The sequence below is a fragment of the Eurosta solidaginis genome, chromosome 1 (assembly GCF_040869045.1).
Source record: "Eurosta solidaginis isolate ZX-2024a chromosome 1, ASM4086904v1, whole genome shotgun sequence".
Classification (NCBI taxonomy): Eukaryota; Metazoa; Arthropoda; class Insecta; order Diptera; family Tephritidae; genus Eurosta; species Eurosta solidaginis.
The window spans coordinates 73,109,782-73,124,916 of NC_090319.1; the positions used below are offsets into that span (position 1 = coordinate 73,109,782).

The 15,135-nt window shown below is 39.2% G+C and overlaps 1 protein-coding gene across 16 annotated transcripts in view; it reads right to left on the reverse strand.

The window, feature by feature from the left end:
• The window catches only part of Dys (Dystrophin), a 1,130,370-nt gene that overhangs the window by 775,694 nt on the left and 339,541 nt on the right, over nucleotides 1-15,135 (reverse strand). For all 16 annotated transcript variants that reach the window (XM_067758240.1, XM_067758241.1, XM_067758256.1 and 13 more), the window contains 5 exons: nucleotides 10,768-10,858; nucleotides 10,551-10,671; nucleotides 10,337-10,470; nucleotides 6,999-7,092; nucleotides 6,857-6,937 (listed from right to left, as the gene is read on the reverse strand). In XM_067758240.1, coding sequence (XP_067614341.1) covers nucleotides 6,857-6,937; nucleotides 6,999-7,092; nucleotides 10,337-10,470; nucleotides 10,551-10,671; nucleotides 10,768-10,858 — 521 coding nt within the window. The remainder of the gene's footprint in view (nucleotides 1-6,856; nucleotides 6,938-6,998; nucleotides 7,093-10,336; nucleotides 10,471-10,550; nucleotides 10,672-10,767; nucleotides 10,859-15,135) is intronic.

The window sequence follows — 15,135 nt, forward strand, 5'->3', positions numbered from 1 at the left end:
GGAGCTATATATAGTTATATACCATACAACCGATCGTTCAGATAGAAAGATTTTTGGCCATTTCCCCCTTAATTTAGAAAGTATAAACGAGAAGCTCGGTGATATATATTTTAATATATCATAGAAGATTTCCTGTAAAACTCATTTCGATCGGAGCTATATATAATATATATCCTATACAACCGATCGTCAGATAAGGGGGTTTTTTGCCATTTTTTATTTTATATTTATCTTAAAAATCGTTTAGGTATGTAGATCTGTTCACTATATATTTCTTATCTTATACATCCGATTATTTGGAGATTAAGAACGGGATAAGATTATTGTTCAGGCCCATTCATGAAAGGTATGAAGTCTTCGGCACAGCCGAAGACAGTCCCGTCCTTACTTGTTTTATTATATTTAGGGAGTAAAAACTGTTTATATTACCTAAGACCAACAGTGTAAATAAGAAATAGAAAGTTAAGGTAGGTTGCACTGTCCGGTCAATAAAGACCTCACTTAGACTGAATGTGCACATAGTGTTACCAGAATTTGTTTGACGACCGAACGGAAAAACCGAAATTAGGTACCGCGACTTTTGTTATAGAACAACTCCGTCCTCTTGGCAAATAGTCGAAGTTTTCTAAGACCTAATACTGCCGCCCAAAGTAGCTGGAGCTTGGAACTCGCGAGCGCAGGATCGGCGTAATAAACTGCAGACGCGACCACTGCTGTTAATTTTGAACTATCGGCATACACGTGTATAGTATTTTCTGCCATTGCCGTACCCTTGAACCAATCATCCGGCTTTACTGTGGCAACAAGATCTCAAGGTATGGGTGTGCATCAAAAAAGTACCTTATAGCAAATTAAGAGCTTGACATGACATTGTCATAAATACCTACTAAGATAGTTTGGGCGATAGGATCTACATGCATCTTAGCATCTTCTTGCAAACAAACAATACCACGGATTCTTTCTTCACTCTATCTTCCACATGCAGTTTTCGCGACAGCTTACTATGTGATATAATTCCTAGATATTTCGTGCTGTCCTTTTTTTTGTAGGGTTACCTTTTAGCTTAGACTTTGTTCAATTATGGACCTTATATTTTATTTATCAAATTTCGCAAATAGTACTAGATCGGTTTTTGTTTGTGTTGGCGTTTAACACGACTACATATACTCAGGAATGTACATACTGAATTGCCCAATGCATCATAGAGGTGATTGTTGGTAACATCTGCCGCTTATGATGACTGAACGCCAGCTGCATACGCCGTGATTTGACTGGCCCTTTGTTTAATAGGCAAAGTCATTGATTGATGACCAGCATCTACAGCGTTGGTGATAATACCCCATCCATAGCGACGTGATCAATCTGTAGCTTAATAGCTGTACTTGCACCTAGTTGAGACTGTCCATTTTTGCGTGTTTCGAAACATTGTTGAAAGTTGCGACAATGCCCAGAAAGACACTTAGCGCATATTTCTGGTGTTCTAGGGCTTTCTCTATATTCATGATGCAGTATCGACTAATTTTGTCTATAGGTTTCTTAAAATTTGAATAAAGTTTAAACTGTTTTTATATAGTAGTTAGATTCTCTTTTTATAGAGTTGTACTTAAACTAAGAACCTAATTATTATCTATCTGGCATTGAGGTTGTTTGAAAGCAAATTAATTACTCCTCCTCCGTTTATCTTGCAAATTTGAATGGATCCATAGTAAAATTAATCTTCCGAACTGCATTGTATTTAATCTACTTCACCGTATTTAAAGCAAAGTGAAAATCTCAAAACAAAGTGCAGATAGACAAGAGGAGAACTGAATAAAAAATGTGTTTACATTCAAGCGGTTAATGAATACCGCAAAAGAAATAAATGAAAGTCAGATGTGTACGAGAGAATGCATTTCATTGAGAAAACTGCCGTTACAGCACCACTCAAAAGAATAAAAGTCGTAATTGTATCGATAATTGTTGTACTCAAACGCCACATGCCAAATAGTATATGTAGTTTTAGTAAAAACACCCTGTCGGAAAATCTCGTATTTTTGTTGCAATCAAAAATTTCAGTTGATGGCAACAACTTTCGCTTTATGATCCGCTGAAGATCTGCTGAACTGAGAAACTAGAGACAAAATTGTCTGGTTCAAGACTAGATCCAAAGCTCCAAATAAAAACTATTTCGATAGTAGCTAGACTTCTTCTATATTTTGTATTTAGCATTTATTTGATTAAATTATAATACGTTTAAAAAAAAAATTCGTACAGGAATGCAATTTCGAAACTAGATCTGAACTCATAATTTTTCACTAAATGAGAACTATCGAAATAGTGCCTATAACCGAACAAGGCCAAAACTGGCGAATTTTATGCAGTTTAGTACAATTTCCACAGCCTGAGATATCGCCATATCAAAGTTGAAAGCATGAAAAAGAGATTGAGTGTGAACGAGTATTGGTTCTGAACGGAGTAGAAGCGCACACGTTTTCAACTAGAGGTTTTCCCTACAGGTTAACTTGTTGAGTCGACTGTCCGGCAGTTTTATGACATTTCGAAGCTTTGATTATAAGTCAAGTTTTCGTTAACAGTTTACTATATTGTAAAGAAGTTCGTTTCTTTAAAATTTAGTAATAATTATTTCATATGGCAGTTAGCTCAACACGCCGTTTCTTTTTCAACACAATTGCAAGCACTCTACTGACGTTGACCGTGTTGTCAACGTATCAACTATAGGTAGGTATGAGTTCTGAGTGCAGGCATTAATTTCCCTACAGGGTAAGCACGGACTTAAGTGAAGTGCTTGTAACGCACACACAAACATACAACAGTTTGTTGTTTTCAGTGTCTAATAAAAAAACCGGCGCCCACGCATTTAACTTTTGTTTGGCCAACTATTCAAATTCACTCTCGCTAAGTTTTATGCATTTTCAAGTGCATTTTGATATCAAAATTTGTTTAATTGATCATTATGCGCTACACAATATATGCATGCTTGCATGTGTGTAGGTATGTGTTTTTTGTTTAAAAAAAAAAAATATACAATAAATTTAAAAATTTAGTGCAATGTGAGCGACGGTAGGTGCAGTGAACTCTTTTCTTTATGAAAGTAAACTTTTAATAAAACTAAATAAACAAATCATGTGCTTGTCTATGTTATTTGCTTATTCGTTCAAGTGCTAAGAACAAGCATCAATTAACAGTAAAACATAAATCACGCTTACCGTGTACGTAAGAGCGGTTCAGGTTTGTATACTTTGCTGAGCAAAGTTGAACTATACTATAATGTACTTTGAGTGATGTACGTCACTGCACTGTACTTCACTATAATGTGCTTCACTGTACTCTACCATAATGTACTGTACTTTACTATGATACAATGTATTGTTTTCTATTGTATTATATAATAGAATGTACTGTTCTGCACTGTTCTCTATTAAATTGCACTGCACTATGCTGTACCACAATGTGATGTACTTTAATGTACTATGCTAAATTGTACTGTATTGTTTTGAAATATAATGTACTGTACTATAATGTGCACTGTGCCGTACTGAACGCAAATGTATTGTACTGATGTACTGTGCTATTCCACTCTATACCATAATGTACTGTGTCGTATGGTACTGTAATGCACTGTAAGGCACTATACTGTACTGCAATAGGATGCACTGTACCATACCTTACTGTTCTGTACCGTATCTAATAAAAAGGAGTAAACTATACTTTATTGTAAAATACTGTACTGTAGTGTAATACTCTACTATACTGCACTGTACTTCACTATAATGTGTTTCACTGTACTGTACTATGGTACTATATAATGTTTTGTATTGTACTGTTACTAATGCATGCTACCATCACACCACGGTGACCGCTGAGCTGTAATGCACTGTGCTATAATGTACAATGCCATTTTTGTAGTGCACTGTACCGTACTGAACTATAATGTATTGTACTCTGATTTACTGTGCTATACTATATTGTACTGTATTTAATTATAATGTACTGCGGTTCTGTATGGTATTTTACTGTACTATATCATACCGTTGTGTACTATAAGGTACTTAACCGTGTCATACTATACTCAACTAGACTGAACTGTTCTGTATCCCAGAAATTAGCGGTTTTGATCTTCGGAAATCGACATAACAAATACCGTAGACTTGGATTAAATTGTGACCGCCGCCGTTGTGTAACAATAGCGTACTCAGCTTAGGGAACCGAAGGTCCTAGTTTCAAGTCCCGGACAACATCAGAAATAAGAAAAACCTTTTTTCAATTAGGAAATAAATTTTCTTAGCGTGGTCGTCCCCCGGCAGCGGTTTCGCGAAACTCCGATTGCATTTCCGCCATGAACAGATTTTCAGTGAAAATTCAACTGCTATTCGAAATCAGCATCAAACATGTAGGTTCCCTTCCTCCCCCTTATAGGAAATATTAAAAAGGAGCACGGCACAAATTGAAAGAAAGCTCGGAAGTAAATCACCGCAGGTATTTATTTACATTTTTTATGATAAAGTAGTGGACTTTGGGTTTGATGGTGAATGAGGACAAAACGAAGTACCTGCTGTCATCGAGCATGGAGTCAGCGCATATGCGCCTTGGCAACTACGCTAAGGTTGGCAGCCATAATTTCGCAATAGTAAAAGACTTCGTTTATTTGGGAACCAGCATCAACACTAGCAACAACATCAGCACTGAAATCCAGCGAAGAATCAATATTACCAATAAATGCTACTTTGGACTAGGTAGGCAATTGAAAAGTAAAGTCCTCTCTCGGCGAACGAAAATCATACTCTACAAGTCACTTATCGTACCCGTCCTGCTATATGGGGCAGAGGCATGGACCATGACAACAGCAGATGAAGCGGCTTTGGGAGTGTTCGAGAGAAAAGTTCTTCGAAAGATTTATGTACCTCTACGCGTTGGCGATGGCGAGTACCGAAAAAGATTTAATGATGAGCTGTACGAGCTATACGCAGACATCAACACAGTCCAGCGAATTAAAACGCAGCGGCTGCGCTGGCTAGGCCATGTTATGCGAATGAAAGATGATGATCCGGCCAAGAAAATGTTTCTATCGGAACCCGCCTATGGAAGCAGAGGTAGAGGGTGGCCCCCACTCCGTTGGAAGGACCAGGTGAAAACGATTTAAACTCCCATGGTGTGACCAATTCGCGCCGGTTGGTGGAGCGAAGGAGCGACTGGCGCGCCTTGTTGGACGGCCATAACCGTTTAGACGGTTAAGCGCCAATTAAGTAAGTAAGTGGACTTTGGAAAATCGGTTGAAAGCGCCTCTCACCAGGCTTAATTTATTTTTTGTGGGCTACAAGGAGGACACCTCATTGCACCACATTGAAAAGGGAAGAGGAATTGGGCAGGAGTACTCTAGAAAATAGATCTATTTGCAATTCTAGCAAAGAGGGTGATACCTTTCGGAAAAAAATGTACTTTGCTGTATTTTCGATAATATTTCGACGAAGAAGATTGACAGAGGAAAAGGGAAGTGTGATCGGCGTGGAGAACGGTTGAGGGAAGGTATAACTAAGGAGCAAAGAATGGTTCGGAACAAGAAGAATAGGGAGCAAAAGAAAATACGTGGGAAGAAAAAAGGATTCGAGAATGGAATTAAGAGGCAAGCGAGAAGAGAGATTTGCGGAAAACGAAGTTGCAGTGACAAACAGGGAAATCAAAAAGATTAGGAAGAGCAAGAATATTGAAAAAGGTAAAGGAGTGGAAAAACCCGAAAACTAACAGAGTCAGATAAACGGAAAGTAAGAGGAATGGAAGAAGAAAATAACGGAAGGAGGTAGCATGACTAAGAAGCCGGAGAGTGAAAGAAAGCCAAGAGGAAGATAAAAAGCGCAGAAAGGAAGAATAAAAGGAGAAGGCACCTAAGGTAAGAGGTAAAGTAAGGGTCAAATAAAGTAATTGAAGAAGAGAAAATGACAGAAAGAATGGTAGAGAATAAGCGTCTAAAATTGAGAGGAAACCAAAAGGGTGAATATAAAGCAGAGCGCCAGGAAAGGGCGAAAAGAAAGAACCAAACGCAGAGAAACGGTTAAAGTAAGTGCAAGATAAAATATACAAAGAAAAGAAAGAGGTAGATGATGGAGACAAATTTGATGAAAATACTATGCAATGGCTTAGGTTAATCTTAAATTATTTTTATATTTAACTCAAACTCTGAGAAAGGAGGACGATTTTGTAAGATAGACCAAAATAACATAATAATCAGTGATTCGTTTTGTTTCGTTGATTTTCCGATATGGTGGATAATTGATGTATGTATATTGGAACAATTTTCCGTCATCCCTTGTCAAATTGGGTTCAGAAATAAGCCGGTTCCGGCGTTGCGCCATCATCAGTTCTGAAGAATTACAGTGATTATGGTGCAACGTCGAAACCGGTTTGGCTCCAAACCAAATTTGACGACATGAGATGACGGAAAATCGTTCCAATATATATACTTATGCTAAAATGAAGTTTATGAATATCAGTGTTTGTTAACTCCTAAAGTAACATTGAGCCAATGCGAAAAAAATTACAAAATAAAAAATTAGGCATGGAACCTCCTAGTTTCCGCATTTTGGGAGCAATAACTCGAAGAAAAATTAATCTATGGTATAGAGCCGTCCTTTCTGTATAACGAGAAATATCGATAATGAACTGTTGGCATCCATATTAAGTATTCAAGAACTACAGGCGGAATAAACTCCTCTCCCAATTTTTATTTTACTCGCCCCTGATATGGCCTTTTCATATAACATATTTACATATTAGCAGGCAGCACACATACATATTTACTTAAAATAAATACATATCTCTAAAATAGAAATTTCGAATTTAATGGGAAAACGTTTCGACTTACCTTAAACATTAATGGATTGCGATCAATCTCAGCTTCAGCACTCTCACAAAGTGATTCCGATTCGGATAGAAAAGCGAGGAACTGCGGACAAGCAAATATTGATTATAAGTTAGCTCATAAATGTACTTAAGTGAAAACCTACTTGATCCATAGCACGATCGAACGACTGAAGACTGTGTACGGCTGCGTGTAGTTGTTTGCCACGATTGATGACACCGTTATTTAAATTTGAATATCTGAAAATATAAATGTTAATTTAGCTAATTTTAATAATAAACGCCCTAGAAATGAGAAATAATTGCAACACCAAAGCTCATTAATTATTCCGCCATGCAAGCACTAGACCGAGATTCAAAATTCCTTCGAAGGTTGGTTAGGTAAGCTTGAACTGGCCGGTCCGTGTAGACCTTACATAGACTGAATGAGTCCGTAGTGTTACCAGAAGTTTGTTTGACGACCAAAATGAAAACACCTATGAAAACTAGGGACCTATGTTATATAATAACTCCGTCCTCTTGGAAAATACTACATATAAGCTTTCTAGGACCTATGCCACTTGCTACTTTTAGATCTGATAGGTGTATCACTCCTTATGGCTGTAGCCTTAGCCTGGCAAGCACAGGGCATGAGCACAAACTTCCTACATCCTCCATCACAGACCAAGCCGAATCTATAGGCATATGACTCCAGTAGGCAGTGTCCAATCAGAATACCCGTCACTAGTCTACAGTCCTCCCTTTTTAATGATAGGAGTAACTTTCTTAGTCTAGGGATGTGAGACCTATACATGATCTTCCAAAATTTCAGCCCCACGCTTTGGGCCACGTCCTTCCCGCATGGCCGATCATGTCACCTTCTCTTAATCTCGCCCAATCTAACTGGCACGTCTACGAAGCAAGCTCCGAGGGGCGCACCCTTCCTGCCCTGATCCATTTCAGGGATTACTTACAATCTAACACACTTTTAGATGCTGTGCTATGTGAGATTATTGCCTCTCCCCGCGGGTTAGGGGGCTTAGAATATACCCGCGGCAGGTATGCTTGTCTTAGGAAGTGACTAAAATACCAAACTGATTCAAGAGGTTGTGAAGCGCAACTCTTTCTAGGTGTTGTCAGCGCAAAATATAGCTTCTCCAACCCAATTTTCAACCTCACCTACGGTGTTTATTTTAACAGTCGAGGCTCTGGCGACCCCAAGTTCCTCGTGGATCTAGGGGGTGGGAGGCCGGAATAGCCTATAAGGTTTCATGTGGTCATACTAAATCGCTCCCGGGATGGTAGAGCTAGTGCGTTAATGGTGCTTGTTACATCAACATCGATAACAGTCCTCAAGGCCTTCGGGGAGTGTCCTTATCGCTGCAATAAGAAAAACAACAACAACAACAGATTATTGCCTTAATACATAGTGAAAGTTAACACGGATGTAATTTAAGCTGTTGTCTACCAATATTTCTACTCATTTCGTTACGGCTAAAACTTAAGCGGAAAATACTACAGTTATCTGGTAGCTTGTAGGATCTGTTTACTTCCTGATCAGCACAGTATATCGCGAATGCTACTCCTTTTGCTACTTTGGATAAATCGGTGTACATGTGTATCGCCTCTTCTGCCATTTGGGCTCCCGTGCGCAGACCATCCAATTCTGATGTGGCTCTAAGATCCCCTTCGAAGCGCTGATACGGAATGAGGAAGTCTGTTCGTCCTGTTTTTGATGACGCTATAATATTATGGCCGTACGGTCTGCTCTACAGCTGCCCCGAGGTACTGAGCCTCGTTGCAGCTGTTAACGCTTTGTTCTTGTCACCATTTCTACAGGTGGAATGTGCAGAATGGCATACAGTGCAGCCGTCGGGGTTGTTATCAGGGCTTCCGTAATGCTAAGTATTGATAGCCAGCATACCTCTCTAATTTTTGTGGTAGGTTCTTTTTGTGTGGCTGTCCATCGTAATCCAGTATAAATTTTACAATCGCTGCGAATACCCTGTGAAAGAGAGAGGGCGATAAGCCACACGTACACCCCACCATTCTTTTACACTTATAAAGTGCCGTTGTTATCGATGTGTTAACAGTCAGTAAGTTTTTTGAGGATGACAACCCCTTAAAATGCCGTCGAACCTTCTTCACTCCTCCACGTTCAGCTTACACGAAAATACCCCCCAGCGGGTTAGGGGGCTTAGAATATACCCGCGGCAGGTACTCCTGTCATAAGAAGCGACTAAAATTCCACATATATTCAAGGGGTTGCGAGTGCAATTTTCAGCTTCTCCAACCCAATTGTCAATCTCATATAACCGTGGCGAATCCTGTTTCTTTAGCAGCCGAGGCTCTGGCAACCCCATTTCCTCATGGATCTCGGGGGTGGGAGGGCGGTATGGCCTAGAAGGTTTCATGTGGTAGTACCAAATAGTTCCCGAGATGGTCGGGCTATTACCTTAATGGTGCTTGTTACCGGAACGTACCGGATCAGCATCCGGGAAAGGACCGTAAACATTCGATAACACCCCTCGAAACCCTCAGGGAGTGTCCTCATCACTACAACAACCACAACAACGAAAACTTACTGATTCCTAGATATTTTGTGGAATTTTTTCATCTGCGTAAGCCGTAAGTTTGACGAGTCCCTCATCGAACCGCCTGAGTAGTTGATGACCAGCGTCCATAGCAGGGGTGGAAAAGTGGTTTATAAGCGGCTTCGCCCTGTGGCGGTGGTTTGTTAAACACTCGAAGTGTATTTCTGCCCTTCTCCAGCAAGTCAAGAGTGTAAGACACAGTTTATGTTGAGACAATTTTTTTTTTTTTTTTGCAGAATAATACAAATTTCATCTGGATCGTAATGGTTGGTTGCTTTCCTTCTTGGACGTACACCACTTTATCAGTTCATGGATTTTGATTCACCCTATTTCCGGTTTAATCTTGCAGTGAATAAGCGGGGTCCAACCACAGGCTCGCTAAGAACCTCCAAGAGAACTTTATTGTAGGTAAGTACCTATTTTGGTAGATATGCCACCTGCCTTCGGGCTAATAACTTCCCGAACCTCTTTCCACAATGCATCTAACCCCCAACATTGCCTTGATTCTATTGAGCTGGGAATATAACCCTATGACTTATATGATTTAAAGATGGATAATGCCGAAACATGCTGGCATCCGTCTATATGGTGTAAAAATATAAGATTTCAATCAATTTGCGTTGAAGATCTTACTCGGTCTTAAAGCTCTTCTCTATAAACAGCATCGCTACACTTCGGAGGTATCCTTATTGCATATTACAGCCCGAATACTAAGGGAAGTCAAATAAGGCGTTGCTTCAAAGAGAGAATATCAAAAACACTCGTCAATAAACTGGACTTAACAAGTCGTAGGTCCTACGGGGTGTGATGGAGTTGAAAACATTTGGCTGATAGCTCCTACTTGTAATGACTCTCTGAGACTACTTTCGTCTAGAATTAAATAAATATTTATAAAAAATACACCAATTCACCTTTGATTTATTGCTTCGGTCATCTTTTTGATACGCGTAGTATCATCCGATGGATAAACAGCAATCAATTTTTGTGTCAAAGCATTGAAAAGTTCAAATTGTTGTTTATTTTGATGCAACTCGGCGTGGAATGACTGCCAAGAAATAAAGAAATTAATTAAAATTTTAGAATTCGATATGTGGTAGAATATACCCACACCCTCCTCTCACTAACCTTTTGCTCTTTCTGTTGAGCTTCTAGAACATCAGCAGTGGTAGCAACGTTTCCCATACGTTCAGCGCGTGCCTCCATGCGAGCCAACCATTTTTCCAATTCCAGACGCTTTGCTTCATAGCTATGAAGTTAATGATAAAAGAGAAATAGAGTAACATTTAGTTAAGTTGGTAAAAAAAAAAATTTTAAATTAATTAAAACTTTTTAATGCACTCACCGTTGGGAGTCACCGAGCATATTTTTTAATTGAGCGGCGCGTTGCAACACACACTGTGAGGTCTCATCCCAGTGTTCCCGTAAACGTGTGACTAAATGATGAAAAATTAATATAAAAGAAAAAAATTTGTTAGTTTTTAATTTTAATTTTGGTTTTATAAAGTTAAGACAACAAAAGAATTTTTAAGGTTTAAATAAAAAATGTTAAACAAATAAGAGCTTAATAAAAATCAACAGCTGTTTTAGGCAGGCATGCTTAACGAACGAAACGATATCATTTCGTTACGATAATCAACGCTAATAAACGAACCGAAGTCACTTCGTTTCGTTTATTAACGTTGAGATCGTCAAATTAACGTTAATTTGACGTTCTTAACGTTAATAAACGAAACGAAGTGACTTCGTTTCGTTTATTAGCGTTGATTATCGTAACGAAATGATATCGTTTCGTTCGTTAAGCATGCCTGGTTTTAGGTTAAGCTTCTTTAGCTTGTGAAAGCTGCAAATTTTAAAAAATGTCAAATGTGTAGTGTTGTTCCAATATGAAAAGCTGAATTCTTCATACAAATTATCAGTGGAATATCGAAAGATGTAACGTCTTTGCGAAAGTGTATGTCCACGATGGAGTGACATGAGTGACGGTTCAAAAAAAACGAGACCATTAAGGAGTTGGGTCGCGCTTAATTTCCAAAGGGTTTTCCAGGGTGATTATCTTCTTCAGCTTAATTGACAACCGCACGCGGCGAATCTTATTTAATTAGCAGGCGAGTTTCTAGCGAACCAAAGTTTCTCGCCGAGGGACGAAGTTGATTATCGCAAAAGGTTCAACGTGGCAATTTGAAATTGTTCCTGTGATTGTAGGCCTAGTTACCTCAATTTTCCGGAGCGCACCGGATCGATATCTGGCAAAGGAACATCAACATCGATAAACCTCCCCAAATACCTTCGGAGAACTCATCACTACAAGATGAAGAAGAATTGGAGGTGCCCCACAGGGGTATGTTCCTTCTTTTTTTATCCATGGCGTGGTCTAAAATGACTTGCTTTGATATCTGAAGGATGCGTGACAGTCAGTTGCCGCTTATGCTGATAACCTAACAATCCTTGTTTGGAGTAAATTTCTGAATATTCTGTAAGTGGTTTTAAGGGTGCCTGGGTATCAGCTGGACAACGATTTAAACTCCCTTGGTGTAATCAATTGGCGCCGGTTGGCAGAGAGAAGAGGCGACTGGCGCGCCTTGTTGGACAGCCATAACCTTTTAAACGGATAAACGCCAATTAAGTAAATTAAGTGAGGGTGGTCTGAGTCTTGCGAATAAGATGTCAACTGAGATAAAACAGAGATATTTCTGTCTACGCGTACGAGATTCAAAGTTCTTGAAGTAAGATAAATTCCCATTGAAAGAGCTCCACTAGTACTTACTGGTTGTTTTAAGTACCCTCTAATACTTGGCTGTGGAATACTTTCCTAGAATCGTAAATTTGCTGTATGATATGATAGTGAATTTTGGATTTATGTAATTGTATGAAGCCTTTCCGATGGAATTGGATTTGCGGGGCAGGATAGGATACTTCTTTCATGGAAGCGATTCACGCCGGCTCAAATAACCGCAGTTCTGTCCGCAATGGCCTTTGCCGCAGTGCTCAATCTATATATGATGCCATCGTGAGCTAAATGGCGTGAGCTGGACTGCAATAAGGCTTTAGTCGTTCAGAATTCTGTCCTTTTTCGACTTCGTATCTAGAGAGACAACTGTGTGTCAGCGTCAGCCCTGCTAGATTCATCACTCATATTTACAAAAGTGATGAATGAATAGGGAGTACGGTAAGCTCGTTCAAGGATGAGGCAAGGTCTACAGGAGAGATAGCGGTAGTACTATGCTACGAGTTCAGCATTACCGAAACATTTGGGCTTCCGTTAATTAGAACGTTCGCTCCGCTTCAACTGTCGTATGGTGGCTAGCTTTGAGCTTGAACACGTTGGATAAGGTACACATATCTTGTATTAGTGGAGCTTTACTTTAACCCTTGGTTAGCTGGTTGTCCAATTGGAACACTGAAACCATAGGATTCTCTAGTATCTATACCAAACAGTTTTCTTCCTCCTTGCACAGATCGCTGTGAAACCACATTAGGAGCAGAAAGCAACTTTATGGTAAACATTCCCAGCATTTCGAGGGAGGTGAAGTATGTTCAAGAGACTTAGACTATCCGTCACTGGCAGGCAGAATTATCAGCCATCATGGAATCCGTAGTTAGAACAGGAACAATTACTATCGGTAACGAAATCTTTATTTTCAGCTACAGCCTGGCTATAAAATCTAGATATTACTCGTTCTATTCTGAACTAACATAAACTGTCAACGATCGCTTCAAGGGTGGCCCCAAATAATGGTGTTTACTTCACCTGGGTCCCGCGACACAAAGACATCGAGGGAAATTGCGTTGCGGGCGAGCTCGCTACTCAGGGTAGTAGCAGGCAGGTTTATCCTTACAAATAACGTTTAGGTGTGCCCCTTGTCACGTGCCCAATGCTAATACTGGAAAACCACAGCTACCGTCAAGCCGACGAAAGACGGCTTCTAATACTCGGGTTCGAACAATATGCGCCTAAACGTGGAGCATGACATGAAGAACTTTGTTGTTTTTATCAGGTCCTCAAAGCGGTTTGAAGAGAAATCTAATGGTTTCGCTTCGCGCTATAACAACGAGCCTAATGTCACTGACCTATGTGTACCCTCGCCGCTGCCCTTTATACATAACTTAGCCAACGACGTAAAGCTAACAAGATATAGTTTTTTAATTTTGTGGTAAACAGGTAACACTATCGACACATGATATATATGTGAGGCCCTCATGGACCCGTCAGTTCAACCTAATCTAACCTAATAAAAAAAAAAAAACAAATATACGGAACGTAAACCTTCAAAGACAATTAGGCCGACCTTCCTTTATAATTTTCATCGTGCTAGTTTTTAATGTTGCTTTTTCTGGGCTCTGAACCCAGGAAGGCAAACACGTTAAGTCTTTTCTTTTTTGTAAACGCTATACGCCTTTCATGTAGTTTTATCTTTTCGGAGCTCCCCTTTGCGATTTGGGATATTGTTTTTCAAACTGTGTTACCATAATTTGATTGACGACCTAAAAACCCTCATAAGGTACCAAGACTTATGTTATAGAATAACATCGTCCACTTGGCAATTATTAGAAGTTTTCAAGGACCTAGCTAATAGCTGCTTCGAGATCAGGCAACTCTACCGCCCCTAGTAGCTGAAGTTTTGACCTCGCGAGCACAAGACACAGCATATACTCAACAGTTTCTTCCTGCAGCTCTTACTATCTACATCTGCTGTTACTGATGAGGCCTAACTTATAAGCATATGCAGCGATAAGGCAGTGTTAGTACGCTCATCGTGAGCCTTAAGTTTTCTCTTTCTTTAGAGACATAGGCACCTTTGTGTGTGTCTAACATCATACGATTCGCACATGATCTTAGAAATTCAGCAGACCCGCGCTTCTTTCTACACCTTTCCTGCTTGATGGATCGATAGTATGCCACTCCTGCCTCCTTTCGATTTCTCACAAACGGATTGGGGCGTCTACCGCAAACTCATTTGCATGCAAAAGAAAAACTAACATGCTAAATCAAACTGGTGTTCAGTTGCCGTGAGCCAAAGATCTTTCGATAAGTATTAGCTCATTTCTGGGTCTGCAATTTTTTCAAATTTAAAAGGCTTGCGTTATAGAAATAAAAACCCAGCGGAAATTTGGTCAATATTAGTACCGTTTTTTCCCATTCACAACTGTACAGGGAGTAGTTACATGACGGTATCGGAACAACACTTGCAATGTAGGGTTAAATTTATTTAAAAAAAAAAAAATTTGAATGCGAGATGTTATTTTCTAATGCGTTTTGATGTGTTTGTGTTTTTTTCATGATAAGTAATTTAAAAAAATCTTTGTATAGCATATTTCTGGTCTTCAGGTATCAGTACTTCATTGGATCTAATTTATTTCAATCAGCCTTTGCTTTCCCAGTTGACCAAGTTTAATAGTTAGCAATCATGCATGTTAAGTATCTGTTAAGAGGTTTGGTAGTATTGACGAAATATGTAAGAAACTGAAATTTGTTTGAATATTATTCTTGTTCACCAAAGGAACCAGGATGAGTTATGTCGTCTATGGCCTTGTAGCATCCTTAAATTTTTTTTTTTTTTATTAGTTTGTTTTGCTTTTTTTTATTTTTGCAATCGCTTTAGGAATTAGCTTGTAAAATATTAATTCACAATATTTATGAATTTGTTATGGTGCTTGGGTTTAAAAATTATATTTTTTGTGTTAGGAACCCACTCTTGGTTTTGAATCCTTT